The sequence below is a fragment of the Symphodus melops genome (assembly GCF_947650265.1).
Source record: "Symphodus melops genome assembly, chromosome: 21".
Taxonomy (NCBI): domain Eukaryota; kingdom Metazoa; phylum Chordata; class Actinopteri; order Labriformes; family Labridae; genus Symphodus; species Symphodus melops.
In genome coordinates, this window is record NC_136711.1 from 4,738,629 (window position 1) to 4,763,557 (window position 24,929).

General features: G+C 42.3%; 1 protein-coding gene across 4 annotated transcripts; it reads right to left on the reverse strand.

The window, feature by feature from the left end:
• Positions 1-451: 451 nt before the first annotated feature.
• On the reverse strand, positions 452-24,929 carry atp6v0a1b (ATPase H+ transporting V0 subunit a1b). 4 transcript variants are annotated; one of them, XM_079334173.1, is made up of 22 exons: positions 24,838-24,929; positions 23,758-23,921; positions 23,476-23,554; positions 22,839-22,936; positions 22,541-22,669; positions 22,319-22,401; positions 21,919-22,045; positions 21,736-21,818; positions 21,454-21,547; positions 19,879-20,091; positions 19,137-19,287; positions 18,878-19,017; positions 18,628-18,791; positions 18,029-18,119; positions 16,627-16,745; positions 15,559-15,775; positions 13,848-13,955; positions 12,444-12,551; positions 10,467-10,484; positions 8,380-8,497; positions 8,109-8,280; positions 452-2,062 (listed from the first exon to the last, which is right to left on the reverse strand). In XM_079334173.1, exons 2-22 carry the CDS (start codon positions 23,872-23,874, stop codon positions 1,969-1,971), a joined length of 2,523 nt encoding a protein of 840 aa, XP_079190299.1. In that variant the 5' UTR covers positions 23,875-23,921; positions 24,838-24,929; the 3' UTR covers positions 452-1,968. The 4 variants fall into 4 exon arrangements, with proteins under 4 accessions (XP_079190299.1, XP_079190297.1, XP_079190300.1 ...); XM_079334171.1 differs by having other exon boundaries at positions 12,444-12,644; XM_079334174.1 differs by lacking the exon at positions 10,467-10,484.

Genomic DNA, 24,929 nt, shown 5'->3' on the forward strand with positions numbered 1-24,929 from the left:
CACTGAACAAAGCTCTAACGCCCAGCAAACACTAGCAGACTTCATAACGAAAGTGCTTTTGGTGTCTTTTCTTATTTTGAAATACACAAAGACTGCTCAAAGACACCTTTGCTGTGCTCAGGAAGTGAATTCACTACAGACTGAGCCCTAACTGTAAAACAACAACACAAAAACAAAAAACACTATTAAAAAAGAAAATACATAAGAGTAAAGTATTTTTGTCTTTTGTTAAGTGTTTTGAGAACATTTCATTTGTTTTGTATGGTGCTATAAAAATATAGACTGATTAATTCATTGACAGTGATGTAGATTTATTAATACTGACTTAAACTTACAAAATAATGTACACCTGCAACATTTGCCAAAAAGAAATACAAACGAATGAAAATTTGGTCACAAAAAAGGCGTGAAGTATGACTGAATAAATACATAAATGACAGGAGCATGTTCCTTTGGTTTCTGTTTTTTATTGATCACAGACACATCATCTTCCACATTAACAGTCGCTGACTGACATCAGCTGCACGTGTTGTCACAACACTTCAAGAACGATATCAAGAACTTCCGTTTCTGCACCTTTGTTCAAATCAAACAACAGTTTCAGAACAAATGAATAAACACCTTTGTTACATTTGGATGAGAGGTGGCGGAACAAAAATTGCATTTTATTTCAGAATGAGTCATCATCAGATAAGTCGAATGATTACTGTGTGTTTATCAGAAACACAGCACCTTTCAACAACTCCTCTCACATTTCCGAAGCAGCTGGAGGTGATTCACACATCACATCACACCGATCAGTTATCAGCTCTTCAAGTGGTTCACAACAACGATTCACACCGAATGAGCACAGAGGGGTCAAAGGTCACAGCACAGAGGAAAACATGTCAGCATCTGCATTCTCCAGATTACTTCTGTGCGTCACTCTTAGGCATCGTCAGAGGTGAAATCATGAGCCTACAACAACATATTACCACTCAGCATAAAATGGAGAAACACCAAAAGCTCGGAGTGAACGAGGGGATTTGTCAGTTGACTCTGATTTCACAGGAGGGGTGAAAAGCTGCTCTGACAGTTTTGAAATCACAAGCCTGATGAATTTTTAAAGGTTTTTTCTTCCCGACCACACGGCACCAAGCTGCACAGATGAACAGGATCACTTCACAGGACACAGTTAGTATATCTGACCATCAGCCTAACAAAACCGACTTCAGAGCCCCCCCGATCCTAAACAACTGTACCCATTGAGTGTAAGGGCCTCAGAGGGTTTCTCCTGAAAGAGCTGAGAAGTGTTTGCATCTGAACCAGCTTGTTTCTTATTTTGTGTGTGTATCGCATGTTATCATTTCTACTCGTATTTTATCAGTAAGTATGAGCATTTCATGTTGTGGAATTAAAACAGGTCTCGTTATTACTTGATTTGTACAAGTATTGTATCGAAATTAAAAAAATCCAGTATTGTATCAGATGTCTAATTCATAGGTGGAAGATATTTACGATGTGTTTCACACAATAACTTGACTCTTTATTCAAACATGAATACATGCTCATATTAAAATGCAGTCAGTGATATAAACTGCAGTACAGTGTGTCGGGGTTTGTACTTTCGAGATGCCGACGCATTAGGGTCTGCCTTCCACCCTGATCCATCTCTATAAACACAGACCTCGCCAGTCGTATTTAGTGATGGATTTGTTGGAGGGGAAAGCAGGCAGACGAGATGTTACTAAAGCAGTATTCACCGTACAGAGATGCTACTGTGCCACAGCAATAGAAGCTCCAGTATGAGTACAGCTTGGCACATGAACACTGGAAAAAAAAAAAAAAACCTTTACACTGACCACAGTTTCACTCACACACAATAATAGTTTCACAAATGACCACTAGAGGGTGTCAGAGGGCTGCACTTGGACTCATGCACACACAAACACAAGAGGAGATGAGGGGAGATTGGGGGGGGGGGGCTGATCACTCGTCAAATCTTCCTTCCAGGATGCTCTCAAACGAGAAGGGGACGAACTTGAATCCCTGACCGCAGTAGAACTTGTTCTGGAACTCCACCCTGAAGAAGGACGACAAGCAGGGAGACATGAGTACAAACAGATCACACGTTAAAAATACCATCAGTGTTGTTGTTATTTATCAGAACTATGAGGATGGAGAGAAAACGAGATGTCAGTGAAAACAATATCTGTTTTGATACACAAATGGAAGTCCATTGCACCCAATGTTGGGTCATTTGTTCTTAATTAGCAAAGTATTACAAGCAAACTCCTGCACATCATTGTCAATGATTCGAACGAAAGAGATACCAAAAGGACTCGAGAAACATCCGTATTAGCCAATCTGTGACTTTGAATGCTCCACCCCTGCTCCCTCTCTCTCTCTCTCTCTTTCACAGCAGCTTTGGCCTAGAATGACACTGTAAATTGAGGAATGTTGTTGTTGTTTTTAAAGCTTCTGTACTTTTCAAAACTATCAATCAATTTGATTTAATCCTTATGAAACATGTGTTAGAGTAAAAAAAAAAAAGACGTGCAACAACTCCCTGTATTTATCTGATTAAAAATCCCCAAATGGCCCTTCAAAAGAAAACTGATGTTAATGATGGGAATATGGTTAGATCTGCAGGTTTTTGTTATCAACCAAAGAATTGAACATTTTCATTAACCTGGTGATGATTACAATAGAAACCCCGATGTTCACTTTGACTTTGAACGTACGGTGTAAAAACTGTGACACATCTGTGGATGTGAATCGAGTTCTTGTGAGGACTCCAAATCACCCGGGTTGATCAAATCTTTACGCTGTATTGTTTTTAAGGCAGGGCACATTCCTTTAAAGAAAGTCAAAGTTCCTCCCACACAACAGCCGAGCTCTCTGAGAGACTCAGTGACAGATCAGAACAGTTTGACCTTTTGGAAACTGTGAGTGTCAGACCCTTTACTTCCTGTATTCTGCTGTTTGTGAGAGTGTCTTACATGTTTCTTTTGAAGGATGAACGTCTAACATTTAACACTTTCTATGCACTTTTTAAATGAATAAATATTGAGTGTAGGTAATAACATGCAGGAACTACAGCCTCCGTACAAGCTTTTTATGCAAATAATACGATGCTGCCCCATCATGAAGACGGAATAATATATAACAGCTGATTGTTTTACAAAGGGTCTAACCCGACTAAGACCAAACAACGAAGCCACCATATCACGCCCACAGAGAATAAGTAAACAAAGAGTTCTTATGTGTTATGTATTCAGTGTTTTTATTAGAAAAGTGTTTGGTGACCTCAGTACACAGAGAAGAAGCGTGAGAGTCAGTGGATGGGACATTTAAGAAGAGTAAAGTCTGATGGTCTGCTCCAGCTCAGAGTGCTACGTGACCAAATATGGCCACTAAGAGCCAGAGCAGCCTGTATCTGACCCCCCCCCCCCCCAATATCTCCACCAATACTGTGTGCCGTCTGCTCATTCAGGAAGAATGATGTTCAATGAATACTGATGATGACCTTTTTCAAAGATCATGTTCTTTGGGATGTCTGGTGGGTCACAGAGGACCTGACATAGGCTAAGCACACACTAACTGTCCTCTAAAAGAAGCGATAGCTGGAAATGTATTTAGGTATTTATAAATGTATTTACGCCTCAATTTGCATCAAACCGCTTCCGCTCCAAATTCAGCCAAAATAGCGTCTTGATGCACTTTCAATACATACCTAGGAAACTTCTGCAAGCATTAGTATGTCATAGTATCTCTCGATGCTCGATGAGCTCAGTGACCATCAGTCGATGACGGAAACGCAGACGGTACAATTTTTACTTGCAATAGATCCGGCGTGTAAACAAATCAATCAAATTGAGAAAAGTACAGGAACACCAACAGAAGGGATAGTTTATGTGTCGATTTAACAGCAACAAACTCAAGACTGAGTCTACTTTGAGACCGGACAGTTACCCAATTCATTTCAATCAGACACTCAGGGGATGTCACGGCGAGGGCTGAGCACGTTTAACTTTGTGTGCGCTGCATGGAAGTTAAAACATTTCAAACTCGGTCAGGTCACCTCCGCATGTCCAGCAGAGATCAGATCATATGTCATATTTTAATTGTGACTTTGTGCAGAGGATTAAACAGGGAAAGAAAAGGTAAATATATAAAATGTGTGAACAAACTTAAGTCAGCGCCTCAGGTTGGCCACCCCAGACACGCCCCTGCACCAGTGCAAAGAGGAGTGAAGCCTCTGTGCTCTACCAGCTGAGCTAAACCAGCGCTTCATTCCCAAGAATCTGACGTGAACGATCACATCGTCACACGTAAAGGTTTTGTCAGCATAAGATTGTGAGATACAAAAATGCAGCTTTACTTTCCTTCTAAAAGATCATTTAGTGCAATATGAGTTAAAGCAGCTGCTCAAAGTAATAGAAACCAGGTTCAGAAGGAGACAACATTAAAGGCCTTTCTATCCAAGCACTGCACTGTATCTAATCCATGATCTGCTGTTTCCCTCTAATTATCCCATCTGTATTTGCTCCCATAGTGAGCTTATTGTAATTCTTCCAACGTGACAACCTCTGATGACTTCATTTAGGAGGAAAACAATAGGAGCAGACTTTCAGTTCCTGCTGGTTCCTGGCCTCATCGAGCACGGGGAGTGCCCAGGAATGTCTCCCAGCCGTGGCAAATATTTGTGGCTGCCGAGCTGCGAGAGGGCAACATGTAAAGAGAGGAGAGAAATCCTCTCATCTGTTTCTCCACACAGCTGTGGAGGTGGGGGGGAAAAGCACTGGTACCTAGTACACGGTACTCTCCACTAACTCTGGTGTTTGTGTGTGTGATGGACCGTGTGTGCGGACAACTCATCAGCATGTGTGTGTGAAGAGTGGACGGGAGAGCAGAGGGTCAAGATTGACGACTGTTTACTTTGAACGTTTCCATTCACACAACGCTGTAAAAAAGACTCTTTTTAACCTTAGTGGAGACGTGCTGAGCCGACATGCTGCTGCTGTATGGACCAAGAGCCACAACAGAGCCGGAGCTGTTTTTACTTAAGAAACTCAGCCTATCAAATACTTATTTATGAAGCTGATTATCATTTTTTTTTTTTGGCTTCCTGGCTGCTTTAATCTTGTTTTCTTCCTGTTCCAGGTCGTTTGGCTCCTACTAGAAGTCTTCTCAGGTCTGGTACCTTACGGGTTAAGTTGATGCTTTTATCCTGCATCTGCTCTGCCTTTATGCACATTTTAGAAAAAGAAGACAAAGACAGACCTTCACATTGCTGAAGTTCTTTAAATCAGGACAAAATGGAATAAAAATGAGACATCTGAAATATTATCAAATAGTATCCACATTGACTCGGTATTCAAATCCCTGAAGCTGCCCTTTGAAATGGGTTTAAAGGTCATCGACAGCAGAGACACGGGTCTGGATCTCACTCCTAAGATAAAAGCATCAGGGCGGGTGTATTCTCTGGTTGGAAATGAATATTGTCAGATATTAATGTGGAAAACAACTTAAGTGGGTGCTGATGGCCGAGTGGTTAAGTCGCACCTCATGTACGGAGACTGAAGTGCTGCACGTGGGCTGCCATGTTAGTAAGGTAGTGATATGTTACATTCTTCTTGTCAGTCTCCAGAACCCACTCAGCCTGTCTGCAGCGTACTTTTGAAATGATGATTCGCTGCTAAAGAAAACACCATGTATGACATGTACATGTACAAACTGGACTGTGTACGGCTCGTGAGACATTTGGTGAGAACATTGTCACAGAAAGTGACCTTTTTTTTTCCAGGTGGTATTCTGCTATGAATGTCACATCTGTCAGATGGACTGGACTCTGGAAATGAACTTACATATACTTGTATAGTTATTTTCTAGTCTTCGGACTTCTCAAAGCACTTTCCGACTACATCTCACACCGACACACTCTCACATACTGTGAAGTAACCATCAGTATCAAATAATCCATTCATGCACATTTACACGCCGCTGACCCAGCAGCAGCGTCTCACCTGAGGACACATCAAACATGTTGCTGCAGGAGCTGGGGATCGAACCCCCAACCTTCTGGACAACTTTTAATTTTTTTTGAACCAATATAGCTCTTCTTGATGCCTCTTCCTGTCTAAATGAAAACATGAATGAACTTTTCATAAATAAATCTTCTTCAGCTGCTGATCTGCAGAGTCTATCTTCAGTTAGTTCAGGTCTTACGTGTCGGATTACAGCTTCTTTCATAATCGTCTGGTCTTCGCCCATCTTGGTACAATATGACTTGAAGCCTGGAGCTTAGAGCCAGCCCATATGTACTGCAGACAGGTGGGACGAAGTACTGCTTTGAAGACGGGCTGATATTTAAAAGGTGGTCGGATTGCTTTTCACGAGTTTACAGGAGAAACAGAGAGGCTGAGGACGGACGGACGGACAACAATCTGAGAGCAGCACTTATGAACCCTCCGCTGTCCAACACAAACACGAGGTCTCTCTCTCACTTTATCCATCATAGCCATTATGTAAGGCTCTGTGTTAGCAGCAGGAACATGTTCGGAGGGAATGAAGATAATAAGAGTAGGTGCTGATTAAAAAATGTTCTAACAGCTCGATGATGTAGAAAAAAGAAAGCATCTAAGCAGTTATCAGACCAGGCCGATCAATCACATCCTATCCACAGAACAGGCCTTAAATGTAATGCTTCTAATATTTAGTCAGCCTTGGATTGGGTTTGGTTTGACACTTTCTTTAGTCTGCTGTCTACTCCAAGCGTCACATGTCACACTTCCACATTCACACAGTGATGGCAGAGGCTGCTGTGTAAAGCCTCTTTTAGAAGTAACTAACCTCATTCATACACATCAGCGCTGCTCTGACGAAGTGTCTTCACCAAGGAGACAAATAGGACACGTGGCTGCAGGAGCTGAGCTTGAACCCCGGGCCTTTTCAGCGGCACCATAACATACTTTCCAGAGGACAGCCGGTGTGCTCTTGAGCAAGGCATCAAACCCACCAAAAGCTCTGGCGCACTCCCTGTGGAGCAGCCCCACTCTGACACCTCTCCACTAATGCAAGTTTGTGTACAAGTGTAATTCCGGCCTTTGTAACACAGTGAAAAATGTTTTTTTAATAGAATATTTTTATTTTGATGAGTTTTATAGATTGTCAGGGATTCATCCTTGTAACTTTAGTCAAACCAAAAAAACAAAACAAAAAACTCAGGACCATTAAATTACTAAAAAAAGGAGACAAAGAAGCCCGGTGTGTTTAAACATTAGTTCTTATGTGATTTTATAAACCACAACATACATGCTAATATCTACATTGTGCTGAGCGGGGATTCTTAGTTTATCTTATTCTTAATTCATCATCATTACTTTTAACATCAACCTTCTTTCTTTCTGAATCCACCTCTCAACACACTGTCACTGAGATAACAACGCCCAGGATGCATTAATAGGCTTCATGATCGTCTAACGATTTAAACGTTACTCACAGAGTAATTACCACATGCCTGTCTCTCACAATGGTAATCTCCCCAGTGTGCTTCTGATGATTCGCGTCTTTTCTAAAACTGATGATGATGTTTGAATTGCGTAACGATTGACTTCCCCGCATGCCAGTGTAGTTTACATGTGTGCGGGATGGATCAGCAGGGTGGAGGCGGTGCTAGGAGGCGATGGAGCTGAAGAGTGTGAGGTTATCTGGAGTCCTGTACACTCCGTCAAACACTCCGTGTCCATAATGCTTCATGTGCTAGCATTCCTCATGTGCAGCTGCAGTTTTGGCTGAGGAATGACTTTTCGATGATGATTGTGTGTGTGTGTGTGTGTGTGTGTGTGTGTGTGTGTGTGTGTGTGTGTGCGTGTGTGTGTGCGTGTTTACTATCAGTGAGGAATTCCCTGTGTTGACATATTGGAACATTCACTTTCTCCATGTGCACTGTGCAGGTAAATCGAGAGAGTGTATGCACCACGTTTAGCGGAATACATGGAGGCTGAATGTGTTGGTACGTCTTTAATCTGTGTGTGTGTGTGTGTGTGTGTGTGTGTGTGTGTGTGTGTGTGTGTGTGTGTGTGTGTGTGTGTGTGTGTGTGTGTGTGTGTGTGTGTGAGTCTTACCAGTGCAGACGCAGGGCATGCAGGAAGGCCGACAGCCCCTCCATGACGAGCAGGATGGCAACCGTGAGAGTGGCAAAGGCCGAGAAGATGATGGACAGGCCGAAGAACCCGCCCCCACTCCTTGACGAGAGACCCAGGTGCATCACCATGGTCCAGAGCACTTCTGACAGCTCTGTACACAAACGGAAAGAAAAACAATGACAACAGGGTTTACACCCTAAAACGTCATGTAAAAAAAACCGATAAGAAGCGTATGCATGTTTTAACTCACGCGCATGAGCCAAGCTGAGGGCCCAGAGACGCAGGTAGGAAGCTGTGTTTGAGATGCATCCCAGACAGTACTCTATGGTGTGGATGGCCTGGTGGACAGCGACGTCCCCAAAGTCAAACTGTCGTGGAGAGACATGATGGTGAGCGCACACAGCACGTTTATTGAAACAGCCTCTTTTTTTTTTTACAATCAGGTCTTCAGTGTCCTGTTTCACACTGACAAACGGCTGAAACAGGAATCATCACAACTTAAGTTAACCTACACTCCACAAGAAAGAAGGTAGGTCGAAGTAATCAAAGAACCAAATACATTTTGAGTGCACATGAATCATTGAGTCCAGGTGGTGTTAGTGCAAACATTTAAAGACATCCCCTTTAGGTGCTTCTGAGGATGCTAGGAAGAATACAAAGGGAATAATAGCCAGAGAAGAGTGTTAGCCACAACAACACTTTCAGTTTGTTATGTTTACATTGAACATTTATCATTGTAGCTTGTCAACTGAAAAATGTAAAAAAAAAAACAAAAAAAAAAACAGTTTTATTTAACACCAGGATGAGAAGATTATCACACAACCCTGCGATTTCAAATGATTACGACTAACCATTATAGTGTTAAAACGAACAGAAGTAAGAGTTTCCATCGTCTTAATAAGTGACTGCTTTGACTCCCTGCCACAGCCCTTACTGAAGCTCCGATCAGGCACAAAGAGTTTGGATTGTCTGAGTCTGTTTCTGATTTTCCCTCTGCAGGATCATGGAGCAGAAACATGTTTGTGTATTGTAAAGCCGACACTGTTCCTCCATACTCTCCTTCCTGGAGCAAGACTAGCCTTTCCTGTATGTAATGGGCTGGGAGGGGGGGGGGAACATGGGAGCACATCGTTCCGAGGACTTCTTGTATGGTTTGGCTTGGCACAGGTCTGGTTTCCTCTTTCCATGCTCGTCTTTTGTCCTTGGACCCATGAAACAGAGTTCGTGGAAGTAGCACTTATTGTTTCAATTCAAAGGGTCTCTGACAGAGTGGCTAATGAAAACAACAGCAGCTAACATGCTGTACTGGCTTAAATAAACAGAGACAAGAGGCTGTGGTTAGAAATGTCGTGTGCCAGGTACTCCAGGTAGGGTTGTCAAAATGTTTCATACTTTAAAATATGTTTTAAATAATTACGTTTGCATTATTTTACAACAGTAAAGAAGCTTTAAAGGTCACATCGACATGGCTCTGGTTTTCTTGCTCAATTGTTCAAAAAGGCGGTTTGAGGGCGCGATTAAACTGGCAATCCTTACAGTGCCAAAGTACGCTTTAGCGCTAAAGTCCAGTTTGACCAGTGGGGTCGCTCCGTACCTGCTTCAGCATTGTACACTTCTTTGGCCATGGCCTTTGTGTTCTGTCTGTTTCTGTAAATCCCAAAGTAACTGTCACGTTCTCCGATGTGCGGACGGCAACATGACCACGAGGAACTTTAGTTTTTTTCGTTAATTTATAGCAGTATCTGATTACAGTGACTCAGCGTCATTACAGTAGCTGTCATGCTCTTTGTGTTGTTCTCCGCTGTGCAGACCTGGACTCGGCACAGTACGGATTGCCAGTGTGATCGTGCCGTGAGAGGGCCGAACAAGCAGGCAAAAGACGAAGACGATGGACTTTTCTCATGATCGACAGATTAGACAGATTCGGCACACTATGAGAAAGTGGTGCCCTTTAAGAAAACATAACAGAAATCTGTGTGTCATATAGTACATGTGAATCTGACATCTGCCAGGACGATAATAAAGTTTCACTTGTTTCATGTCAAAATTAACACGGCATTCAAAACTCAAGCATTTAAAAAAGAAAAACACATTTTCATTATCATACATTTTTCCACATTTTTGAAAAGACATTGTAAATAAATGAGGCTTTCAAATTCTTTTTCAAAAAGACAAACACACATACAGGTTTAAAATGCCACACATAAACATGCCTCGGACTGGAGGGAACACAGTTTGGGAGTACACGAGGTTCAAAAAAACAAAATGCACCAACAGAAAAGACAAGACAGCATCCACACATGCTACAGTAGGATGATACCAGACACGGGTTCTTACCGGCTCTTCCTCTGAGTGCTTTAGAGTAGACAAAGGTCAAAGGTTAGTGGCTGAATTTAAAGAACTGCATTCATCCAGATGACGCTTTCTGTATCTGCTTTAACAGGCACAAATCTTTCTGGGTTCTTCTGATAAATGTTCCCTGTTTAATGTGCGTTTTGGAAGCCTTGGGCATAAATTGGACGAGAACTCGTGTCATTTGATAATTGCTCAAATGTTTCCTTACATAAATGTTTGGGCTTTTTGCTTTTATTTTGATAGGACAGGGAGGAAACCAGGCCGAGTGGCGAATGGCAGGTCTGACTTGAACCCGGACTACCCTCCAGCCTCCGGACCACATGTCCGCTAGGCCATCTGTGACCTACTTTTATAGTTTGATAAACTTGAAATAATCCTCACTGGTCGTTTTAAGGTTACAGCGGGATAACGTCAGGTTCAGGTCTCAGATCAAGAACCAGAAATCAAACTTTGACCACAGCGCCACTTCTTTCAATTCTTTAATAACCTGCATATACGACGCTTTACACCTGATACTTGGATAAGTTACACAATATCACACTGCATATCCTCGCTGATAAGTTCGGTCTGTGTTGCCTATCATATGCTTGGAATAATGTTGAAATAAGGCAGTCTTGTTACAGTTATGCAATTTGTTATCAAAGTATAAACACTGAGAGATTTATTATGCGGGAAACCTGGGAGACACCAAAACTATGAGTCACAGAAAAAAAAAAAAGGGGTGTGTGTTTTTTTTTCATAAATTCCACTCGCTGTTTCCCATGAAAACCACCTCGCTGTTTATGTTTCTGAAATGGAAAATCCAGCTCTTATCTGCTCCTCTCCATCCCTGCTCTCGCTCTTTCTCTCTGCACTCTGTTGTGCCCTCATCACCCTCATCTCTTATTACTACACAGGAGACAACACTATACAGGTGAATGAGCCGAGTCAGAAAGTCCCAAATGGGATTAATTGTTTCTGTTGCTTGAACTACACGAAGCCCGAATACACAAGATCATAGTTCAAAAGTATCGGATACAGATGACACGTTTCAAATTTGAAACTTTATAAAACGGGTTCAATTTTAAATCCTGAAGCTAACTTTACTTTTACTCCGATTTTTCGGGACATAAAGGAGTGTTCTTAAAACTGTGAATGTTTTCCTAAAGTATCGTCAAACTTCATATAATAGCCCATCCCAATCTAAGAGCCTGCCTCTTTAACTCGCCTGGCGCTGCTGCACACTTTGAAAAATAAAGATAAGAGGCCCCGTGGTTAGGGTTGAATAAATATATTCACACTGTGTCTCCCTCTCTACGAGACAGGGCAACAGGTTGGTACTGATGGACTGACTCATAAAGTAGATCAAATTTGTAATTTAATTAGTTCATTGAATTCTGACATGAAAGATTCTTTCTGGTGTAAAGTTACAGTTTTATAGTCTCTCCAGTTTTTCCTAAATAAAAGCCTGGGCTATTACTAGAAGTTTTACGGTAAATTTAAACAATTGCCATCCATTGATTTGCTCACATTTAGACAATTACTGTGTTTGATTATCAATAAAAGATCATTCTGCAGACACTCTGCCGTAACTCTGCATAGTCTGACAACGTGAACATAAACGTAGCTTCTGTGTTAGTAACTACTCTTTCTGTAGTTTGGTGTGTTCAAGGGATGCATCCACAGCATTTCAGAGCCCAAGTTTTGTGATATTAAAAATTAATTTTGAACACTTAGTGATTTAATTTATTCCTTAAAGTCAGCCTGGTGGTTAATAGCACATCAATGTAAACACCTTTATTTTTTCTTCACACAGACTTTAACCGTTGTTTAGTTTATTTTTAGAACATTAAGTCAAAATCTTTTACCATCTCAGTTCACCTGGATCAAACAGGTAACAAGAAGAAAATCTAAGTACTGTTGTAATGTAATGTTTAAAGCACATTTACTGTCAGGATCTTATTAAAAAACTCTGCTCACCTCATCTCCCTCCTCTGAGTGCTGCGAGAGCTGGTCGTGGTCCATGATGCCAGCCTCGTCCTCCGTGGGCCCATTGCCCACCCGCACCCCTCCGAACTTCTGCGTGCCCTGTTGGGTGAGTCCAGTGGATGATGAGGACACGCCTGTTTTCTCTAAAGACTGCTCTAGATTCTCTGCAGGGGTTTCTTCCCTCTTCTGGGACTAGATACAAAAGCCACAAGAGCTGTGTCTAGCTTAAAGCAAGCCTTGGATTGAACGCTTTCTTCTTCATTGACTTTGATTTGTTACGTAACACAGGGCACCCAGCACAGAAAGGGACGGCTGTCATTTCAAAAAATGATCAACATCGTCACTTGTCAAACAAAGAGATAAAAAAAAATTAAAAACGCAGAATTTAAATAAAATAAATTAATAGGTAGCAACAAATCTGAGCTGACGTGTAAGACGTGTAAGTTTGTCTACGTGGACCTGAAGAATGTAAAGTGTGACATTCTGCCCTCTCTGCTCGTATGTGGATGGTTTGGTTTAACTTCTTAGCTCAGCAGCCAACGGGCAGAGTCGAGAAGGACATGAGGAAAGTGTGAACACCCGAGTTAATCAGGCTTCATCTTATTTCATCATCTCTCTCTCCTCACCCCCTCTCAGGACTCCACCAGCTGGTTTGGTTTGGTTGTTTGCACCACACTACACTCATCCATTCATCCACAGTATTAAGTCTGATTTATCAGACTTACATGACTATGACTCTTTGAACTGTTTTAAGCCTTGTTGCATGTGTGATCCTCTTATTTGTCAGTGACTTTGAGCCACTTTGTGACACAGGTATTATGGCTCACCTGATGGCCTTATTTTCAGAGTCTAAATGAAAGTTGTATATTTTAATATCACTTATTTTCTTCAAACAAATGTTGATGGGGTTCACTGGATCATTTAAGCCTAAGGCCATGGAAAAAACTAACCTAACCCTTTTTAATAATTGGGCGTGAGACTGTGCAGGAAAACTACAACAGTGAATGAATCTTATTGAATCTTCTCATTTTATTCTTCTGATTGGCGTTTGTTTTTTTTTACATTTAAGAAAAGAGTTCAAGCACTGAGAGCTGCACGCTGTTTCATCAGGCATTTCAAGATATTTCCTATCAGCATGATTGACATGTTTCGGAAGGGAACCGGCGGATTACGAGGCTGTTAAGGGTGCCCTCAGTTTGAATATGTAATATATATCAAATGGTGAGCGTTTCCAAGGCGAGCTTTAAGCATTTTACATGGCAGCACAACCAACCACATTACACAATACAATGTGCATTGAAATGAATGGCAGAGTAGGAGTGAGAAAAAAAAAGGTTATAATTGTTATTCAACAGATGTAGAAGTAAGGTCAAAGGTGGGGTCAGAATCACATACCAGGTGCTTTTTCCACAGATGCTGACGCCGAAGCACCATAGTTTTCACAATCAGCATACAGGGTACACATGCAAGGGCAATCAGCACCAACAAAACCTGGATCCCCATCTACAGATTCAAACAGAGAGAGGTTAACACAGAGTTGGTGATGTGCAGCAGTGGGCAGAAGATACTGAGTACGACAACTCACTGCGAGAACACAAAAACACACATGATTCTCTTCATCTTTGCGTTTCATGATACTATGGTAATTGAGTGCACACTTTTCTGTAAGAGTGTCTTTTGTGGCTTCAATCGTTAAAGGTTACATATTCTCCTCCTTTTCAACCAGTTTATATAAGTCTCAGAGCTCTTCAAAACATGTCCTAGAAGTTTCTTCCAAAATATCCACTCTGATCCTGTATTGGATCATGTCTGTAAACCCCTCTATTTCAACCCTGATCAGAACAGGCTGTTTCTGTGTCTGTATCTTTAAATACAAAGGAGCTGGGTTTGACCACGCCCCTCTCTGGAAGGGCTTGGGTGGCGCTAGCTTTTTAACTCCATGCCCAATTTTCTTTTTTTCTTTTCTTTTTTACGATAAGAATACAGCCTCAGAGGTCAGAACAAACCCACCTAGCTGTGGGAGTGTCACCGACCTGTGGGAGGAGTTACTGCCCTTTGTGATGTCATAAAGGGAAAATCTCCAAACAGCCAGAGAGGATGAACTCTTCTAATAATTTGAGGGTTTGTCGACAAACCAGGGACACATATTAGTGTTATAAAAACAGGGTCTGTGTATTATGCACAATATGTGACCTTTAACTCCACCTGGCAACAGCTTGAAAAAAATACAGAGTACAGAAAATGCTGCTCCTTCCTTTGGCTGACTTTTACTTTCCCCTATGTTCAGTACGTCTTTTTACTGATGAGATCTGGGCGATGAAAACAATAGAATGAAACCCTGATAGGATTAATACTTTATAATGTACCAACAGCACAAAGTAAAAGAGAGGAAAAGCTATCCCCCACTGAAATCCAGAAGTCAGCCCACCTCTAAAAATATTCCGGGTAGGGCTGGTTGAGTCAGCTGTGAACCTCACATGCTTTTGTTTAGCTACTGAAAGCTTGACATACAGCAGGGATGAGTTTAAATTGAGCTGACAGCAAATAAACCAGAAAAACATTGAAACCGTCAACATTTAGAGACGACGTGGAAGGGAATAGTAAAGTTCAGCCTTCAAAATTAGCAAAATGTCTTCCTGCTTTCAGTTGGATTTGGTATTTTTAGAATAACAATTTGTTATTAAGATATGTGCTCTTTCTGACTGCATGTTTAATGTCCCAATGCCTCAGCTATGCAAAGCATTTTGGTGGTTTCTTTTAATAGCTTGTCTCAGGAGAACCACATGGATGATGTATTAATGTATTAATCAATGATTTGCTAGTGCACTATTTGTCAGAGTTAAGGATGCTACAGCGTCAGCATGACCTGTGACTTACTGACCCGTGTTCAAGCTTCATATCTGCAAGAATAACTCTTGCAGGATCATCACTTACTCCCTGTTAACTCCATACCTGAGACTGAACTCCTCCCAAATAGAAATATACAATAATTAGCTACAAGCTGTGAAACTCTTAACCGTGGGTTCAACCATGCGCGTGTTAAGAGGAAGGGGCTAAGAAGGAAGAAGAGGCAGCAGGGAGGAGGAGTGAGGGTGGGGGGGAGCACCTGTCCTGCGTAGAGGGGCTTGTTAGTGGGGTCATTGTAGTTAAAGAGACACATGTTGATGAAGTGGATGAGCAGACTGGGAGCGTCCTTGGAGGTGAAGACGTCATAGGCCGTCCACTTGTAGAAGACCAGGAGAATGAGGTAACCGAACAGGCTGGACATGAAGACGATCTCTGGGATGAAGCCCAGGAAGATGTTCAGCGGCTTCTTGAAGTACCTGCGGGGCGACGTCATCAGTCAACAACTGAACTGAACTGTGTGGGGAGTGAAGGCCTGCAGGTAAAATGTTATCAACCAGCAGATAACAGGAAGAGGAGTGAGCTCGAAGTAGGAATGACATTTCATGATGCTTTCCTCACTTCATCCATGAAATATTTACTTCTTTGCTTTGTGAATTTCAGTTTCCCCCTGTAAACTGGAAGACCTCCAGAGCTTGTGTGCTGAAGTTGGACAAAAGGACGTGTTTGACATGCTGTTGACTGGAATCCAAACACTCAACGGCTCGACAATAAAGAGAAACATTATTGATACAGGATAAGGAACAACATTAATGTCATAGCTGTGGATACTATTAATGCATCAATATCTCCCGAATATCGATCAGCCAAGCTTTCTATTTTTATTCTTTATTATATAGTGATAGCAAAGTGGATAGAGTCAGAATCAGGGAGGGGGATCTGAATCTGGGCCGCCCGCCTTGAGGACCGCAACCTCCGTACACGGGGCGTACGCCAGCAGTTGGAATGAACAAATAGCAGAGAGGAACATACCGGAAAACAGAAAACTTAATGCAGCTCTTAAACGATGTGCGCAGCGATCACGACTGTCGCATGCAGACAGTCAGGGAATAAACGTCAACACCTCGTCCTGCTGGTGTATCCTCCTGATTATAACCTGCCGCATTCTCCCATCAGCACCACACACACTTTCTACTGCAAAGATACTAAGGGTCTGCCAGGAGGACTTTGGCTAACTTTTTATAAAAACAATACAATAAATGACAAGCTTAGTTAAAAGGTACCGCCACTGGATTGTCTTCAAGTGAAAGAGTACTTTGTGACTACTTACAGGTGGTTGAAAAGACTGAGAGACACTCCAAAGATCATGTGGATGACTCCCAGGATCACAGACATCTTCATCTTGAAGGAGTTCAGGAAGGTCAGCTTGTTTGTGGCAACGTTCCAGATCTGCAGAGAAAACACACACACACTTAAAAACCGACATTTACAACTTTATTTTTCTTCTTTGTTTAAAGGAGATCCAATACACTGACTGTCACCGTGAAAGATGTCCGTCGGGGACAAATATTCAGTAGTGTGGTCGGATGTGGAGCAAAAAAAAGGTTAATTTTAGCTGCTGTCTCTTTAAGGCCTCCATGTGCGCCAACTTTTCTCCAATTGGCCAGCTCTGTGTGAGCGAGCCTTCAGATGGCGTGTCTTTAAAAGAGGTGGGCGTGTCCTACAACTTTGCTCTACTCAATCGGCAGAACACGACGTCAGATTCAGTACAAGTCTCACAAAGTTCACCTAACGTCTCATTCTGAGCAGCAGCAATCCACGTACGGGGAATTCACCAACAACTGTCATACGTTGTGTTTAAAAAACGTTGCTGAGTTTTAATATAGACGTCCAACATCGTAATCTTATGTGTATGTATTTAAATATGGATCGGCACAATAGATCTCCTTTAAGTTGCACCATTACAAAAGAAAATGTGGTAAACTTAACAGCATAAACTCCTTAATGGGTATTGTTTTATTCAGTCATTTCACTAATGAGGATAAACATTTAAAACAGCTTGAAAATATTAGTATAATTATAATTATTATAATATAATAAATTTCACAGTAAGAGCTTAACTATAGAATGAAATAAAACAAACAGGGGAGTGCTATTCGATCTATCTATGGACGTGCATTTTTCACGTGGTGTTCTAATTTAAGGTAGATAGTACTAATTGATTAATTATGATAGCCCATGTGTTTGTGTTATATGTTGTGATGTTTTCTGTTCTTTTTTTTGGTTTGTCTGTTTCTGAGTGTGTGCAACATCCAAGGACCATGCTGGAAATAAGTATTGTACTTCTGCATGTAATCCTTTGGATTGGCTGTTTTTATGGTTCTGATCCAAAATAAATCTATCTATCTATCATGAGTATCATGTTGATGGTGTCGGTGGGATGAAGTAAAAACTGCAACGACACTCCAATCTGTCAGTGTAATGAACGAATGTGTAACCCCACGAACAATGTGACTCGCTGATGGGATTTTAATCGTTTTTGAACAACAATGGAGCAATATGAAACAGGAAGAAAATGTGATATAAAAAGAAAAGCTGCAGTTTGGGTCTTTTCCTTTCCTCTTATACTCTGCATGGTTCTTAAGTTTACACGCTAAAGGTCAAGTTTGCAACTGGAGCTTTTTATTTGGTTTTTTTTTTTATGGTTTGTTTGGTAAGTGAAGAGCTTTTACCGGATCTATTCCGAGCGGGTAAGGCCCGTTGAACACACCGGGGACAGCTGGGTCTAACTGAAGAACTGCATTTCCATCAAGTGTGTCGAACCTGGGGCAGAGAAACAGGGAATGAGTACATGACAAGAAAGCATTTTTTTTACACACTTTAAACACTTTGCAGCACCTCTCTCCAGGATGACAGGCACATGTGCTCACAGACTTTATATGATTGGACCTGTTGTGGCACTAGCTCAGCCAGTGTTGGGTTCAAACCAGAGAGTTTCAAGGTTCAAGTCCTGGTGTGGACCAAATCTGTGAAATTGGTCTGGTAGGAGCACTACCAAGGCACCTTTATGCAAGGCACTGGACATCTCTCCATCGGTGCATGTCCATAGGATCCTGTTTGTGTATTTGAGCAGCATGTTCAATAACAGAGTGTAAGACTGACAGGATTAACAAAGTTTATCTTCTTCTTCTGGTTTTTTTTTGTAGTCAGTGCAGTTGCCCCCTGCTGGTTTTAGGAAGGAATGCAAGTTCGGTCTTTTTTATAAACCAAAAAGATGCAGCCAATGATCCAGAAACATCAGACACAGAACGTTGAGGAGTTGTTGACTCACGTCCAGTTGGCTCCTTTGGGGCCGAACATGGGCCTGACGCTCCACCCAGAACCGAACATGTTGAGCGACTTGGAGAAGCAGTCGTTGTAAATGACGCCTGTGTACATGGAGAAGATCCCCATCAGCAATATGATGTAGCGACCAGCAAACACCATGTTGAACATCTGCGGGGAGACACAACACCTTACGTCACATGTTGCCTGGTTTTTAAATTTGTAAACCGGGAGGTCACTTATGTGTCACACTGCACCTCGTTGTCGCTCTTCTGGGCCACGAGGCGACTCTCCCGGAGGACCAGGTAGAGGGCAGCACAGGTCATCAGCAGGCCGTGACCCATGTCGCCGAACATCACAGCAAACAGGAAGGGGAAAGTGATGATGGTGTATGGCGCTGTAACACACACAATTCAGGATGTCAAACAACGATCCAAACTCACACAGCTCTCATGCCATGAAGTCAGCCTAAGAGGGACAAAATAACAGCTTTAGAGTTATTCATTTGAATATTACCTGGATTAATTTCCCGATAGTTCCCAATGCCGTAGGCGTCAACGATGTTCTGGAAGCCTGACGTGAACTTGTTGGTTTTGTTGAAGGTCGGAGGAGTCTGCTTGGTCTGCATCCTGTTGAGGATGGATGGCACCGTGGAGCCGCTCCTCTCCTGTCCAATGAAACGTTCCGCATGTTAACCACATTGATCATTTTAACATCCAGACGACGCTCGTGTCATCTTTTATGTTTAACATAAATAATGCCTCGACAAATATTAAACATAAGACATGAAACGGTGTCTGTTGGTTTGATGAAGATTACATTATTGTAGAATAGGTTTTATATGTTAAACATAAACCCCAGCCTGAGGCAAAATGATCTTCCTTCATTTTTCAAACTGTTAGCTTAGCACAGTTAGGTTACCATATATTATTGACCGCTATTGCTTTGCCTGGAAAACCTCCAAAGGGAGGCGTCCAGGAGGAATCCTAATCAGAGGCCTCCTCAGCCTGTCTCTAAGGTTGAACTCTGTACTCTGAACATTTTGGTGGTTTGTTGGGCTTTGCTCGTTGCTGACCAATCAAAATGCACTGAGTGAAATGACAAAGAACGTTTGTACGCTGAAACAAATTCCAATTCCAGATGTGAAGCACAACACATCACACTGTCACCATACAAAATGAATATAAGATGTAAACATCCCCGATCAGCTAGAAAGACTACAAACATTACCAGACAAAGAAGAAGAAGAAAAGCTCACCGTCCCTCTGCGCAGAGCGAACTGGATGGAGTCCAGGTCCGACACGGGACACCACACCTCGGCGATCAGACACTTCTGGGTGACGTCGATGTTGCAGAGGTTGAGCGTGTGGTAGATGGCCTTCATCTTCCTCACCTTGATGAACCACACCCTCATGGTCTTTGAGGCGGCCTGCAGCACTCGCTGACGGTGGTCCTCCGTTTGATTCAGCACCTAGAGCAGCGGAGAAAAGAGTCGTTTATTCCGTTTATTCAAAAGCTCTTTCCTCCCTTCTTTGTTCTCTCTCTCTCTCTCTCTCTCTCTCTCTCTCTCTCTGTGGATGATTTGTTTTTTTCTGCTCGTGCCTTTTTGTTCTAGGAATATAAAAAAAGCTCAACAAATAGAATGAGCAGTATTTGGTGTGTAAACATGTTCACAAACGTGATCAATGCATTTATTGTGCAGCGTGCTGTACTAGGCATGTTTATCCCCAGAACTGGATTGTCTTTGTAAACCTGAGTAAAATACTCCATTGTAGTCCAGAGTAATTCATTACATCTGCTTGGCAGGCTCAGACCTCTCAAGCTGAACCTTTTTTTTTCCAGGCTTAATAAGGGCAAACCAAAACACCATGAGCCTGCACAAAGGTCACAGATAAGAACCGCTGCCTGCACGCTGTATTGGAACTATTGTATTTGATTGGAAATATATTATATGGAGGAAAAATCCGCCTCAACTAAACTTCCTGTTGTGCAAAGTTTCTGTCTTAACAAAGAGCACAACGGCCTTTTTAATCAAATCCAATCAAAACTGAAGTGCACTGATTATGTGCCCAGAAATTGAGCAGATACAAACGCCATAACCACGTCCCAGTTCAGGTGGGTTGCAGCTTTCAAAGAGTGTATTCAGGACAAGTTGTTGTGTCACAGCTGGACCTCGAGGAAACATTTCAAATGCACCCGACTTCCTCCTTTCCCAGGCGTGAAGGATCCATTTTGTTGAGTGGAAATTCTTCTTCCATTCACCTCAGTGCACCACAGGTCGAACACCATGGGCTCAAAACATCAGTAACACCCACTCTCTCTCTCCTTTTTTAAATCCGTCTCAAACACATCTTTTTAATCTCGCACATTCTGACGATGATCTGTCCTGTCACAATGATTTTTATACACTTTCTTTTTGATTTGATGTATTTTGGTGTTCATTTTCATCGCCGCTTTATGAGATGACCTGGAGTGATTTGAAAGGCGCCTGTGCAAAGTGTGCATAAAGTGTTTTGTTTTTTTTATGAATAAGAGTGAAATCAGAATCACTCTTTACTCTCTTTTGACATCATTAAACTATCTGTATTTATTTTTTTTAAAGATTTATTTTTGGCACGTTTGTCTTTATTAGAGAGGAAGGACAGTGGACAGAGGTGGAAATCAGGGAGAGAGTGAGGAACGATATTCGGGAAGGGAGCCACAGGCCGGACGTGAGCACTGTAACCTCGATACATGGGTCCGCGCACGCTGCCACCAGCGCCCCCGATCTGTATTTATTAAACGTGTGTGCATGTACTTGGAGGGTGAACATGCATTACTGTGACAAACGTACCATCTGGAGATCATCGATGCGGCTGTTGACTCCAGCCAGCATCTCCTTCCTCTCCTGTGGGGTCTCTGGGCACGGGTAGAGAGAGGCGCGGAACCTGGAAAGAAACAACAATCACTAACACATCACAAACAAACATAACTCTATTTCTTCTCATCTTGGCTTTGTTTTTTTTCCAGTTTTAAAGAGGTTACTCCATGCATTAGACTGAACAATAATGTGCGACAGGAAAAGCAGAAAAACAATCAATGTATGTATTTATTCATTTGATGTTTTGACACCCACCCCTCACAGATCTTCTTCACCCTGTTCTTCAGTTGGTCACCTTGGAAGAAGATAATGAACACTGATTTGTGGACCTGGTCTCCCTGTTGGAAGAGAAAAAGAACATGGTGCATCTTTTTTCTCCGGCACGTGAAAACAGTCGCTTTGTGTTCTCTGTGTTCTGTGTTTGTTGCGTTGGCTGACCGTGGCGGGGTCCTCCAGAGGGTCCTCGATCTCCGCCTTCCTTAAGAAGACGTTACCGCGACACACCCTCCACAGCATCCTCTCAAAGGTGGGGATCCTCTCCCTGCCGATCACCCCCGCCACAAACCTGCAACGGGCGGCACCAAGCTCATGAAGCTCAGAGCAGATCGCAACGAGAACAAAAACACTGATCCAAGACGGTACAGTCGGTCTCTGGGGTGATTTCATAGGTTGATGGTCACAAAAAAACACGAACGCATGAAGAGCCCAACTCTATGCAGCAGCAAAATCAACAGTTTCAAGAAGACACAGAGATATTAAAGACAGACGTTAGACGTATGTAGAGCTCTGTCTTTATGAGAAGGCACAAACAAACAAGCCAATGATGAGAGTTTCTAACCCCAGTCTGAGAGGGGCTCCCCGGCCCCCCTCATTGCCCTCCATGAGGGCTGATGACTCCTCCAGCAGGTTGGGATCCTCCATCTGTCCGAGAAAGAAACAAAGACTTTTGTTACATTATTTACAGAAAAAACATACATCAACTATCCATTGTGGTTGCATGCGTGTGTGTGTGCGTGTGTGTGCGTGTGTGTGTCTGTCTGAGAAGCCAAAATAAGCAAACCTCATCAAAGAACTGCTGTGTTCGTCGGAGGATGTGTTTGAGCTCCGTCAGCTCCAGGAAGTTCTTTTTCAGCGCTTCCTGGTTGGTGTTGATCTCCTTCAGTTCGTTCTCCAGCTTCTCAAAGGTGGCCTGTCGGTCACATTCACCGCACACACTTTACTCTGAGCAGACTGTTTGAGATTGTGCTGAACACCAAGGCTTTGACATTCAGCCAATGACTCATCTTCACACAGAATGAAAGGTCCATGTACAGGAAGCATTGTGATGTTGAGGGTCTTAATGATTGCAGATCTCTCACCTCTAGATCGATCATGTCTCGAGGAAAAGGCACCTCTGGGTTCTCTCCAGTGTCCACAGTTGGGATGCTCGCTTTCTTTATTTCCTTCTCCACAAACCCTGTTCAGAACGGAGAATACGTTTCAGAGTCTTACAAGGCAAAATAAGAAACTGGATTAGTATCCCCTTGAATCCAGAGATGGGAAAGATATGATCAAATATCAACATCAGGTCTGATTATGACAATATTTATCTATCGGATATCGGCCGGATGGCGGCGATCAAGAAAGATGGTTACATTCCCAACTCTCTTTGAGGACGTTCAGATTGAACTATAAGAGCCCACAAATCATCTCCATGACGACGTTCAAACAAGATGGAACAAAAAGTACAATTACAGTACAAATTAATTTCTTTGGAATCATTTTAATTTTGACTTTTTTTTCACATTTTTGTACTTTCAATAAAGCATTCGAATGATACAAAAAACAACAAGAACACAAATATGATTACAAAAACTCAAATTACAAATCTGAACCAAAGTGGATCTGTGATAGAATCTGTTTGAAGTATTTTAAAAACTGCAGCTGCACAGATCATGGGGAGAAAGTGCAAGGTGCCTTTGGCTGAGATTAATAACAGTATTTTTTTTGACTTACTCAGTTTCCTGTCCATCTCCTCACATCTCCTCACTTCATTCACAAACTTGCGCTGGAACACGTTTACATCTGGATTTAGCTGTGGAGGGAAAGAAACAAGTATTTTTAAAACAATGACTAAGATTTTCAGACTTACAAGAAATAGAAAACCAAACACCTCCAGTTATCCATTTATGATTTTATTTAGCCATACCACATGTACTATCAGACGTCCCACCTTTATCCCGAGGCTTTAGTTTTTAAGATCGAGGCTTTTTAGGGAGTTGAAACATTCATACTCACATCTCTGAACTGGACCATGCCCAGTTCTCCCAGCTCGCTGACGCAGCAGTAGGCTGCCTCAGACTGGAGAAAGAGCTGGGCCAGGGTCATCTCCTCGCTCCTGAACAGTTCCCCCATGATGAGAACCGCAGTCGGTCTCAGCTACTACAAAAGAAATGCTGCACCTAGGATAGGAGGGTAAAAGTGCTCAGATTAGTTTCCAAACATCCTTACTCGGGGTGTGACGACGACACACTCAGATCATGAGAAAAGACGATACACAACATTAGGTTCAAATTGATCAGACCAACAGTGATATATGTCATTACATGAGATCTTTTCACACATCTGACATCTAACCTTAATAAGCAGAATAAGAAGCATGAGTGTGAGAGCCATGTAAACAACAGTGGGATTCTGACACTTCAGAATAAGAGCCCTGGGACGTAAAGATTAGTCATGAAATCGTGATCAATCCATTCAAAGGTGTCAAGGCTATTCTCACTACACAGCTGTCTGGTTGGATAATCCTTCAGTCCTTCTTCAGGCTACTGTAGGCGGCAATATGCTGCAGATGAATACAGAAGAGGATGACGGCTATTGGCTAAGGATGGACGAGCCTTCAAAATACAAGCTCAACGACCTCAACGCCCCAATATCAACTGTGTGTACATAATGGAGGATACTTTAATTCCCCAGTTGTGAAAGTGTGAGTAAGAGGTTGGAGCATCGCTGATGTCGCAGCATCCTTCCTGCTGCTGCAGCTCTGCCCTTCACTGCTCAAGGACGCCATGATGCTGCCGGAGTCCGGCCTGCAGCTCCCTGCGAGCATCTGTCTCCTCCTCTATCACACCCAACATGTCCGCTTTATGTAACACATACGAACAACTGAATATTTGTCGAACACATTTCTAATTTGGTTCATAATTCATTCAACCTTTTCAAATCGTGACAGAAGCAGGTGTCGGTGTCATATTACACAGCCCCCCCGTATATAAAAAAATATCGTGTCCACTACTAAGGTTAATTTTTCCACTCAATTAACACCGCGTAAAACTACGAAACAACGTGTTCAAACATTTCAATGTTCTATTTACTCACCAGTTCTCCTTTTCCTGTCAAACCCTTCTGGATGCAGGATGCTGTGGTCCTGCAGGGCGGTGCGTCAAATTAGAAACACTCAACCTGAAGTA